We start from the raw sequence: 13,051 nt of genomic DNA, 5'->3' as shown, positions 1-13,051 counted from the left end.
TAAAGGTAAGCGAGCTGGAAGTTACCATGTAGTTAACTGTTGACAGTCGATTGTTAGATATTACCCTCCTCGACGAGGGCAGTGTTGAACAACTTAGAGGTTATAAGCTAGTAGCGTTTGGGGTATCTGTGTACAAAGTTGTTGTGTTGGTATTTATCGCCAACACTGATAGATCAGGTTCTCTGTCTGGTTGTCATCACGAGGATCATGAAAGTTAATGTTGAAGGAAGGCCGGGTGGCAATGCTTCTGCAACGTCATCGTAAACATAGTTTATTATTGATCAGCTGAGTAACGCACACAAATAGGCTATTTGACCTCAGTACTGACACACACACACACACACACACACACACACACACACACACACACACACACACACACACACACACACACACACACACACACACACACACACACACACACACACACACACACACAGAATGCATATGAAGGACATAAACAAAACATACCAGTACCATATCATATTTTTTAAATCTCAACGTTTTTCTCAATTACTTTTGGGGAAAGCCTCAACTCGGACATTTCCCCGTCTAAAAGTTGGCAAATTATATCAGATGGCAAAACGTGTCAAACCAGCAAAACGTGCTGGTAAGTCGGAAGAAATCAGATAATGTACACTGTCTGGAAGTGACCGACATTGAATTAATGTTAAAGTCTTTCATTGGGTGTGGGGAGGAAGTAGGGCTGGGCGTATGCGTTGCCCATAGGTTCTGGCTCTTGTATAACACAGCTTTTACAAAAGCATTGTATAAACATCTCCTGAAACGCCTACTGTAATTTTTTTTCCGAGAGTCATATTGCTCTCCAGTGACCCTTACCCTCCATCCATTTTTACCGTGGTTAAACAATGTCCCAACCGTAAGGCCATAGTCCTACTAAATGTTTAACGAATGGGCTTATGAGTGACCAATGTTTTCTTTCTTATTTGCTAATTGTTCTTATTCAATGGAACAAACTAGAACATAGTATCTTACCAAAGAGTTTGTGGGTGGATCATGGGTGTTTTCTTCTGCTATAGAAGAAGGGTTAGGGATAGGCTTTCAACCTCCAAGCCTAGTGTCGTGGCAATTTCTTTATTAGATATTACGTCTAGGACATGTACGATTTGTAAATGCAATAAAGCTCATAATAGTTGTAAATAATTAACCTATTTTAATGTATGCATACACTGCAGAGTGAGCCCAGAATCAAGTTTCAAACAGCCTTTTAACACAGTTTCACCCTCTCCCCGCAATGCATTTGTTCATATACTAATGTGAGGGAAATGTTGATTTACAGGAGTTTTTCTCGTAAACATAAGGGGTTACTTGTGACCGTTTCACCCCAGTCGAAAGGTTAACAAAGGGGATCTAGATAAAACAACCTGAAGAGCTTCAATTAAAATCTTAAAGTATTAACCAACATGAATTTTCCATTACACTAGACAGACCATTTGATTGGTGAGAATGGTTCCTGTAACTACTTTTTGTAGGAACAATTATCTTTAAGCATTGATCAATTGCTAGCCCAATAAATCGAAAGTTCCCCAACTTGTCAGCTGCATATGTTACTATCTTAAACACATATCTACTGTTCCTTTTCATTTTGACTTTCCTCTGTCTCTCGCTCTCCTCTCCTAGAACTATCCCAACATTTGAGCTGCAAGCAACTGCAGATGTTGCCACCTGCTGGCCGGAGTACATGAGCACATCCAGGGCCGGCTGTGTGTAGCTCTTGGGGATGGGTAATGGTGTCCAGGACCAACGGGCAGCACACACACCGGGAGAAGTGTTGCCATCGGCCTCCTCCAGTCATTCGGAGGTAAGGTGTGTGTGTGTGTGTGTGTGTGTGTGTGATTGGAACACCATGTCCCTGCTAAATGGGAGGTGATTCTAAGCTGTGTCCCTGTCCGTCTGCAGCCAAGACCATCTGTCCTCAACTCCCTCCTGTCGGGCGCTCTAGCGGGTGCTCTGGCCAAGACAGCTGTAGCCCCGTTGGACAGAACCAAGATCATCTTCCAAGGCAAGCTACCAAACTGCATGGGATCTAGCCTGCAGGATATTATACAGCAGAAGGACCTGTTAAATCTGTTCATCATGTTTTCGCTTCAGTAAATCGAATATTCGCTCCATCAAATATTTGGTCAGGTGTATCATGAAGTGTGTGTGTGTGTGTGTGTGTGTGTGTGTGTGTGTGTGTGTGTGTGTGTGTGTGTGTGTGTGTGTGTGTGTGTGTGTGTGTGTGTGTGTGTGTGTGTGTGTGTGTGGTCTTCTTTATTTCAGTGTCTTCCGCAAGATTTTCTGCCAAGGTAGATTGCCGCACATCTGACATTTGATCTCTTTCATAGCGAAACACACACCTGTTCGACTGACGTACTAATACTTTGTTTTGGTGTGTCTTCAGGAGGCCTACAGGTTGATCTACCGGACCTACCTGAAGGATGGCTTCCTCAGCCTGTGGCGGGGGAACTCTGCCACCATGGTGCGGGTCATCCCCTACGCTGCCATCCAGTTCTGTGCTCATGAGCAGTACAAGATATTCCTGGGGGGAATATATGGCTTCCAAGGGAAGTGAGTAGTGACCAGTACCATAATATGCATGCAAAAATATGCATTCAACTAAAGGGCTCTACATTGATTTGATTTTTGAACAGACTAACTTTTGTGTGTTAATTAGACCGATATGATGTTTTTTTTAATTCATTAACTAAATCCTGAAAGCACAGAAAAGTACAGAAATATATATTTTTGTTTTACAGTGCTTTATTGAGAAAGGTTCCTATATTGCAGCAACTTGGCAGATTTTAATAACGTGTCCTGACCTCTGCTTCCAAGGGCCCTGCCTCCGATACCACGGTTACTGGCTGGCTCCATGGCAGGTACCACAGCAGCCATGTTGACCTATCCTTTGGACATGGTACGTGCGAGGATGGCAGTCACACCCAAAGAAATGTAAGGCCGGTCATCTCCCACTAACTCAAAAGTCAAATGTCGATATTAGACCAGTCCTTCTTTATTTAAAACCCAACCTCAGAAGAAATGTCTGTGGATGTCTTGGTTCAGAGGCGTCATGTCCTTCCTTGAACCCACTTCCTTCGCCTGTACCCCTAAGGCTCACGTCCCTCCCACCTCACTGGCTCCCCACAGGTACGGTAACATAGTGCACGTGTTTGGACGGATCTCCCGGGAGGAGGGCCTGAAGACGCTGTACAGAGGCTTCACCCCCACCATCCTGGGCGTGGTGCCCTACGCAGGCATCAGCTTCTTCACCTACGAGACCCTCAAGAAGGTGCACGCAGGTACGCCCCCCCCCACCACTGCAGGGACGCCTGGGTGGCGCTTAGTGGCGTTTGAATCCCAGCGGAAAGGGTCTGGCTTCGAACCCCGCTTATTCCCATGCCAACCTGCCAGGTGCCCTTGAGCAAGAGGCCTCGACCCTAACCTACAGATTAATTACATTGTATCCAAACGAATAAGAAGGTAAAAGCGTCTCAAAAATGTAGGACGTTTTATATCTATTCAAAGCGACTTCCCATCGTGACCCTTCTGATGGCTCTTCTCCCGCCCCCCCCCCCCCCCCCCTGCAGAGCGAAGCGGCCGCCCCCAGCCCTACTCCTACGAGCGGCTGGCGTTCGGCGCGTGCGCAGGGCTGCTGGGCCAGTCGGCGTCCTACCCCCTGGACGTGGTGCGGCGGCGCATGCAGACGGCGGGCGTGACGGGCCACACCTACGGCACCATCGCCGGCACCATGCGGGAGATCGTGGCGGAGGAGGGCGTGGTGCGGGGCCTCTACAAGGGCCTGAGCATGAACTGGGTGAAGGGCCCCATCGCCGTGGGCATCAGCTTCACCACCTTCGACCTCACGCAGATCCTCCTGAGGAAGCTGCAACGAATGGGCTACACGTCCCGGTAAAACCCCTGGAGGGGGGCCAGTGAGGCGGCCGGGGGGGGGGGGGGGGATTCAAACACGCGCTGCCTCTGGATGGTACGGCCGTGTGGCAGGCCGGTTGTTGGAGGCGTCGGCTGGATGCAGGGGGCCGATGGGTCACAAAGCCTCCCCGGACCGGCTGTCGTCCGCGAGCCCGCTGTGGGGCTCTGTCATGTGCAATAATTTTAAAGTCGTCTGTTTCGTTTTTCAAAGATGTGTTACTTTCTTGTGAATCTGCCACCTCGACGATGCCGATAAACACATTGCGCGTGTGTGTCTGTGCCACGCACCTACACTCTACACTCTTTCTCGTGACGTAGGCTGACTTCGACTCATTTGGATGTGCTGGGCATCTTGGATTGTTAGCAGATGGATGAATAGCGGTTACTGATGGTAGTGTGGTTTAATAGTGCTCTCCCTCTTGATCGTGTTTGTTCAATTGAGTGACAACAGGGTCATCCCGTTGGACACATCTGCTGTGCGAGCTGAGGATGTCAGAGCAGTGTCACGCGTTCACTGGTAAGGGAGGGATAACATGCTTTTCATTTGAATTTGATCCGAGCATTACTGCATAAGTACTTCAGTGTTTCTCCCAGTAAATGTCTTAGTCAAGGAGCGGGGGGGGGGGGTCTCCTTTTCAATTCAATTCAAAAAGCTTTATGGCACGACCATTGTTGTAACAGTATTACCGATGCATTATTGATATTTATTTTTTACACCTGATGGAAGTATGTTTTCTTTCCCTATGAGAGTTTTCTACTTTGCTAATGCATAAAAAAATTATATATATATATATATATATATATATATATATATATATATATATATGTACAATTACAATTAGGGCATTTAGCAGACGCTTTTATCCAAAGCGACTTAAATCGGTTAATATACACATTGACACACCGACGGCAGAGTCAACCATGCAAGGCAACAGCCAGCTCGTCAGGAGCAGTTAGGGTTAAGTGTCTTGCTCAAGGACGCATCAACACACAACATTTTTTTATATAAATTGGTAGTCAAGGCGGGGCCCTATTGTTGTTAAGGCGGCCGCCTTAACAACACAGTGCTGGGGGAAACACTGTACTTTATATAAAGTGAACCCATATAAGGCCAGTTGTTGATGCCATTAATAGTTTTGACATGGTGCAGCTTTGTTTGATTTAATCCTGTTCATGATTTTGACACTTTAAAACGTCTAGGCAGAGAATAATTGGCTTGATGGAAAATTTTTCATAACATGACCTCATATCAAATACTTAAAATATCAAATAGTACAATGCCTTATGTAATGCATTATAACATCCCACAAAATTATCTCATCGGCATCACCCAGTTTAATTGAAGTAGTATTGTATAAGATTAGACCCCCAGTGTGTACCATGGAGCCTGCTGGCCTTGTGCTGTGTTCACATTTCAGGGAGCATTGATAAGACACCAGCAGAGGCTTTAAATATCAACCATAGTGGCTATATTTGGACCATTAAGCCTTCAGAGGACCGCTGCTCTCACTATAGGATGAGCAACGGGAGCAGCTGGGCCGGTGGTGAGGAAGTGAGGACCGGCTTTGTGGCGTCAGATTCAAAGAGGGCTAGGTAAGGAAGGCCATTTATAAACACATGTATGCCAACACCAGGAAGCTTTGTGCTGGGGTCAAGGGACCTCCTACATGTACGTAGATTGGAGGCATGTATGTACCTTTTATGGTACTATTGTGTGTGTGTATTTCACTGTTGCTCGAACCTGCAACCTGTGGTAGGCCGATACAGTGTGTGTGTTGGGGTTGCATCCTACACACATCCAGGGGACATGGTATCCCCCCCACCACCGGTCTATGTAACTCACTGCTTTATCATACACTGGTATAAGACTTGTAGAGAGAGTGGTTGATTGTATCTCTGCTATATACAGGAATCAATTGATCTATGTCGGTACCATACAATATTCCGGCAATGTTCATATCAGATTCAGCACAAACGTTAAGGGAAGACGACGAAAGGGCTTTACTTCAGAGTAGGTATGGGAAGGCTTTAGGGACACAAAGGGAGCCTCCCCAATTATCAGCTTCCCATCGGAGCACCCGATGAGTGGGTCTTCTTAATGTGGAGCCCAGCCCTCTGGTGGATCCAGGGTCCATCGTTGTATTATTACTCACGGTGGGTCGACCCTCCCCATGTCGGCCTGATAACAATGCTATGTGTGCGATGTTTCTGCTCGATGTTGCTACTCATGAGTGGCTGCTGGCCGTTCCGTTATGCTGCTCTCGGTCAACGGCTGGACCTGTTCTTTGGTTTCTCGATACTGACCTCCAAGTGCCTCATAGGGAATAGTAATGATTTTGCTATGACTTAAATAGTTAATACTAAACCTATGACCTTTTTGCAGCAGGTTTTGTTCACTTTTATAGGCTTTTCCAGAATTTGCTATAGAACAGTGATACTGACATTTTGACATTTAAATAGTTATTTCAAATCGCTTTTGTTGTTAATTGTACTAATTGAGAACCATGTTCGTTGAGGTTTGTTTGTTACCTGCCTGTCTCAATGGCATAACAGTAATTTAGGTGTTACGCCTGCTTGAAATGTAACCGTAACTCTGTGTTTGCTGGAGTCTGTGTGCTGAGAGTTGGCCGGAGGGAGATGTTGTTGTCCTCTCGTTTCATAAGATGCGTGTGTGTTGACGTAAGGTGAGGGACAAAGGGACATTACTGTCTAGCACAGGGCAATATTGAAAGTATACAACAGATGTATAACGGCTGGTCTCAGAGTATTACCTTAGAACTGGAGAGTAATTAAGACAATCATTAAATGCCAAAACAATGATTTTCTCATTTTTACATTATTAATAGGCCTATTCAATTGTTTGCGTAAGACCATAAAGTGGCTTAATATGAAATAATACGTATGTTAAAAAGATGAGTGACTTTCAATTTTATTTTTTTGGGGTTTGTCTATGGTGTTCCTAATGTAGCCATTGCTAATTTAATGCAATAGATAAAGTTTTAACAAAGTTATTTAATCATATGCAGACGTTCAAAGACATGGGATCGGTGCATTTGCATGTTGCAATTGTTTTGACACAGGGGAATTATCTGTTTTGTAAAGTGGTTTGTGCCAACATGAATGTAAACACACTAACTGTGATCTGTAGGCAGCCTCAGAGATTCTTTAATAAACCTGACATGAACTAATACTATGTTTATTCATTCAAAGAACATTACAGCTCTTTATACAATTTTACATATTCTAAGGTAGGCCTATTCAACGTTTTTCCGTGTAAATATGAATGTAGTTTATATATTTGAAGTTTAAAAGAGATTAGTAGGTATCGGGTAACTATCTATATCAGCAGATCAGAGGTTATGCCTGTGATGGTATGTGTTAACCATTAGAGGGAATCATCTACAATGCAAACCAATCGACAAGTGAGGTTTGTGTTTTGTTCCACTACAACCTGTATTATTTAAAGTGACCACAAGGGAGCACTATATTAAAAGAAATACAGAGTTCTCAAAACCATGTCAAATCTTTTTTAGCTTTGAAAGTGGTCGATAGGTGACAGTATAACACAACTATTGGACTTGTCAAGTGGTTGTGGAAATTTGGGGTCACGCTGTGAATTTGAACTTGACCTTGACAGACCAGTCCTCAATGATTAATAGCAAAAAAGTGTGATGGCCCATCATACAAGCAGTGGACCAGCGAAATATTCGATATTAGTAAGGAGCCATTAGGACTGTTTAAGAGAAAAAAACTACAGGCCTACCCTGCAAAAATACCTACATTTATACTGATCATTTAACCAGCACGCTTCTTATTTTATGCATTATTTTTCTGGCAAAGGGTCATGTGGAAAGAGGAAACCGCCAGCAAAGACAGAAGGCAGAGGGAGACAGAAGTAATTAGCCCACATATTGTAGGAAGGAGGGATGAAGGAAGACAAAGATCACAAAATGTGGTTGCTATAGATACCTGGCACGATGCCCACTAAGAGCCTATTTGCATTTATTCAGATGGCTTGTTGCTACCCCCACCCTCCCATAACTAATCCAATTAGGCCCAGGCTAAACTATACAGTAGGCTTTCATCGAAATATAATTCTTAATAGTTAATAAATAGAGGTCAGGCAACGTGTATTATCTTGCAATTTTTTTAGCTCCAACAAATATCTACAATAGGCCTATTCTATTTTGTGGATAAAATATGCTCGTTGGGCAAATTATGAAAACCCCCCTACCTCAGATGATATTGTGTTTGGGCCTAGTCTTATCGTATTTTTTAGTATTCTGCCTAGCATTTAGAATATGTATTTAGTATGTTGGCCATTTTAAACCTGCAATGGTAAGATTAGGACCTCTTTTCAAATTGCAGAAAGGTATTCTTTAGCAAAGATATTAATAGTAGGCCTGTAGTTGTAAGATGATTTAATTAGGTTTTTTTTTAATGCAAGCTAATGCTAGAAATTGTATGCTAAAAGATACATCCAGGTCTATGTAATAGGCCTACCCATCGCGCTACATAAAGAGAACATTGGCTCAAATCCTATTTATATATTATAATTATCAATAAGCCTAACCTATATTATATAATTTACAAATGTTAATGGAATCATTTATTTTCTATGGTTTATTAGCCTATGAACGGCATTACATCGAAGGATCACTGCTCCGATACAGGCTGGTTATTGAACCACAGCACGAGGTGACCTAAATATCAAACGTAGGCCTATGCGCCTGTCCAACCTAATGATCTTCATTTGTTAAGATTTCTAGCAATGAGCCAATTCTATTTTCATTTAAAATATTGGACTGGATATTGTTTTATTAGTTCTGACCGCCGAACAATTCCGCGTGCCAGCCGAAATACTATAATAGGCTACTCGATGTCTGAAAAGAAGGTCGGAAGAACCATGCTCTGTTCGTTATTCATTTGTAACTCTACTGTTATGTAACAATATGTAGACTACCAAACTGAACTATGATAAGGCTGGCTCTGTCTCTCTAGCTTTCTCTCTATCGCTGTCCGTTACAGGCTCCCCTCCTTTAACTCAATTATTTTTTTTATAATAGCCAATCATGAAAGGCTGTCGCCGGAAGTGAATCATTATAGGCTAACCACACTATAATATGTGACGTTTCTGAACGTGGGCAAATAAACAAAGGTTAAAAGGCAAAATTATATTGGAAAAACCATGAGACTTGTGAAAAGAAACAGGATGCAAATAATAATATTTATTCACACCATGCAGTGTCAAATATTTATACAGTTGTTGTACATTATCGACCCAACAACAATAAGAAGCTTAACTCTTTAAAACCATTGCATATTTGCAACAAAGAGAAAAACGGAACTGAAAAAGACAACAAAAAAATAATAATGAAAAAAAAACATTGAAAATCAGAACGGGACAACATACAACATACACAATGCGTGCTACAAAATGAATGACATAAAAGCTTACAGTTATTAAAAGATTAAATAGGCAACTGTTATCCCCCCCAACCGTCTCCCTCCCGCTGCACTCTTACATAACTCACCGACGAGAGCATCGCGTTGTGGAACCAAACACTCCATATACTTTACAACTCACTCTCGCATGGGCTTTCAGTTCTCATAACACAGCATTACTGTTCATTGCAACACTTTTATAGCGGCCGTTTAACAATCAAGGTCTAGCCAAATGGACTGGCTGTGGCTGGAAGAGTCCTTCTTCATGTAAGCCAGGGCTCTGGCAGCAAGGATGTCGTTCTGCAAAGAGAAAATAAACAGAAAACAAAGTATGAGTAAAATGTGGTGTTTGTCAAACAGAGCATTAAACATAAAATAACAGTGGGAGGGAGGGGGGGGGAGGCACAAAGTGCACAGGTTTATGAGTTTCAGTGACACAATGTGTGTGTGTGTGTGTGTGTGTGTGTGTGTGTGTGTGTGTGTGTGTGTGTGTGTGTGTGTGTGTGTGTGTGTGTGTGTGTGTGTGTGTGTGTGTGTGTGTGTGTGTGTGGTTGTGTGCTTTTGCCTGCTCTGTGTTTCTGCACCTGTGTGGTGTCACAGGTCTGACACAGCAGTTTTGTGCTGAGACAGCAGAGAGAGAAGAGGAAGAGGAAGAGGAGATAAAACCAGAGAGAGCAAACGTCTGGCGGACGGAGATGCTTCCTCCATCACAGGACCTCATGACTACTGATTTTGTGTGTGTGTGCGTGTGTGTGTGTGTGTATGTGTGGCTATGGGTGTGTGTGGCTGTATGCGTTCATTTGTGCGTGCGTGGATGTGCATATGTGTGTGCGTTTCTGTGTTTGTGTGTGTGTGTGTGTGTGTGTGTGTGTGTGTGTGTGTGTGTGTGTGTGTGTGTGTGTGTGTGTGTGTGTGTGTGTGTGTGTGTGTGTGTGTGTGTGTGTGTGTGTGGGTGTGTCTGCAACAGTGTTGACCTCTGACCTCTATGTCTGGGCTAGTGTGTTCAGAGGAGGCGTAGTCAGTTGGGACGGTCACAATTATGCCATAGGGAAAATCACACGCGCACACGCGCACACACACACACACACACACACACACAAACACTCACATAATCCCAGACACATACACAACCCCTGTCTGGGTTTTGCAACGTCATGGCTGACTGGGATTTGAATTTGTTAGATGTGGTAGGATAAGGACGCTGCTGATTCAGAGAACAAGGCTTGAATCTTTATCTTAAACAATGGTAAACAAACAAATGAGTTGAGCTGTTTTCCTGCGTTGATAATAGCTTACATTATTAATCCTATATGTACAGCCATATGAACACACACCAGGCCTGGTGAAAGAGCGCAGTGTTGCAGGCCAAGCTGACAGAGTTGCAAGATGTTCAGACCTGCTCCCTGACTCAACACTTTATTTTTACCACGCACCTGGCTACCTGCTGGACGGTTGTGCAGCTGTTGAACCACCTCTACCCCACACGGTTACAATAGCTGGACAATTCCACTCAACCAAGGCATACTTCTTAACGTTAAATCGACTGAAGGGAGGGAAGGTGTCTCCGTGGTCTCACTGTGAACGACAGGATCCGGGCATAGACTCCCAGGACAATGTTCAGACTCCCAGGACAGTGTTCAGACTCCCAGGACAGTGTTCCAGTCATGGGCCACGGTGGTGAAGGTGGAGGTGGGGTGGTGGTTGGCTACAACTATGCTCTCTGACCACCACAGCCACCACCACAGAAACACGCATGCACGCACGCACGCACGCACGCACACACGCACACACACACACACACACACACACACACACACACACATACATGTACACAACACACCTCAAGTATTCACATTCTATTACTGACTTTTATGTTGGTACATGAAACCAAAGGGGAAGTATGTTGGATATTTGTTGGTATTTGGTGAAGAGATATCACACAAAGACACAAGGAATTAATTTATGATATTGTTTTGTTATAAGTTTTCTGGTAATACAATTTTTTGTATTCTGGTGGAATTGAATAAGTAAAAAATATTTTATTTATTTCTCTTTTATTTTTCTTGCTTATTTATGTCACCATGTTATCTTCGGTCAGGGTTAGATCTTAGCCAAACAATCTTCTATTCCTTAATAACCATATCATGTAGATATATCCGTACATATCCATATATCAGAACTATTCTGTATGTTTTATTGATACCCGATGAAGCCCTGGACAAAAGCATTCCAGTGGCCGCGCTCAGCCTCAGATGATATTCTCATGGTAACCAGAAAATTCCTTTTCCCCCCCAGACCACGAAGGCGACACAGAGAGTGTGTGAGCGAGCAAGCAAGAGAGGGGCATAAATACACAGAGAAAGGACTCCTCTGGACTGAATACATATCCATGAAGGGGTGCGTGGTTGGGGGGTAGTCTGACCCTGCTCTCTCACACACACAGCCTCTCTTCCAGCTCCCTCTTTCTGTTTGACTCCTACTTTACCCCCCCAGACCCCTCGTCCCCTCAGTCGCCCCGGCAGCCCACCGCCGCTCCCCACTCTGACATTGTGTCCAGGCAACAAAGACGTCCTGGCACCCCCTCATTATAAATACATGTCATTGGATCACCGTTCGTCTGAACCCCTAAGTCTGCTGTGCTCTAAGTGGCCGTGACTGAGCCCTAAATGGGTGGCCGAGCGACAACTATACCAATAGAGCGAGCCCTGTGCGTGTTGTGTGTGTGTGTGTGTGTGTGTGTGTGTGTGTGTGTGTGTGTGTGTGTGTGTGTGTGTGTGTGTGTGTGTGTGTGTGTGTGTGTGTGTGTGTGTGTGTGTGTGTGTGTGTGTGTGTGTGTGTGTGTGTGAGAGAGAGTGTGTGTGTGTTGGAGTAGACAGGAGCGGCCCCCAGCCTATGGGAGGGAGATCTTTCACAGCAGGGAAGGTCAGAGGTCACACCGACTGTTAGACATACACATATAGATATATGCACATACGAACACACAGGCACGCAAACACCCACCCACTGGGTACTCGATATATAGATTGTTATTTGCTTAACTTTTAGAGAAAACTTTTCGAAGACACAAACTTTGTTTTAGAGTGTAAAATAATGTTGTTTTATTTATGATCAAGCTGTAGTATGTTAAGTGTTAACAGTACCATATGTATGGTAGCTCTTCCATTAAACTGGGCCAGTCTTTTACTGCTGCCTCAACAAAAGACCTACAAATGTATACCTCCACTCCAAAAAGAGGGATGTATGTGCTCATGGGTGTGTGTGTGTGTGTTTGTGTGTATGTGTGTGTGTGCGTGTGTATGTGTTTGCGTGTGTGTGTTTGCATGTGTTTGTGTGTGTGGTTGTGTCTGTGTTTGTCTGTGTGTGTGTGTGTCTATGTGTGTTGGTGTGTCAGTGTGTGTGGTTGCGTGTGCGTGTGTTAAAATAGAGCCTATCTCGGTTGGCAGCAGAGATGCAAAAGCAGCTCCTTCCCCCTGGAACTTGTAAACCAGGCCATGGTGTTGACGTCACATCCCTCTCCTCCCTCTCTCTTTGTAGCTCTCTTTTATGTCTCTCCTTTAATCACTCCATCTTCTATCCATTGCTCAAGCTGTATCAAAGCTTCAGTTTCTTACAACTCGGTCTCAGCACAGTGTCACTTATACCTTAACTGAAGTTTCCGGTAACAAAAGACAAAACA

General features: G+C 44.0%; 1 protein-coding gene across 1 annotated transcript; it reads left to right on the top strand.

Annotated features, from left to right (window-relative positions):
• The first annotated feature begins 1,733 nt into the window (after positions 1–1,733).
• slc25a42 (solute carrier family 25 member 42) lies at positions 1,734–8,695 on the top strand. The gene is made up of 7 exons (XM_056596682.1): positions 1,734–1,822; positions 1,921–2,023; positions 2,284–2,309; positions 2,405–2,571; positions 2,836–2,952; positions 3,148–3,299; positions 3,588–8,695. The coding sequence occupies exons 1-7, from the start codon at positions 1,742–1,744 to the stop codon at positions 3,911–3,913; spliced, it is 972 nt and encodes a 323-aa protein (XP_056452657.1). The 5' UTR covers positions 1,734–1,741; the 3' UTR covers positions 3,914–8,695.
• Positions 8,696–13,051: the final 4,356 nt, after the last annotated feature.

This window comes from Gadus chalcogrammus, chromosome 8, assembly GCF_026213295.1.
Source record: "Gadus chalcogrammus isolate NIFS_2021 chromosome 8, NIFS_Gcha_1.0, whole genome shotgun sequence".
Lineage (NCBI taxonomy): Eukaryota > Metazoa > Chordata > Actinopteri > Gadiformes > Gadidae > Gadus > Gadus chalcogrammus.
This window is presented reverse-complemented; position numbering and strand designations above follow the sequence as displayed.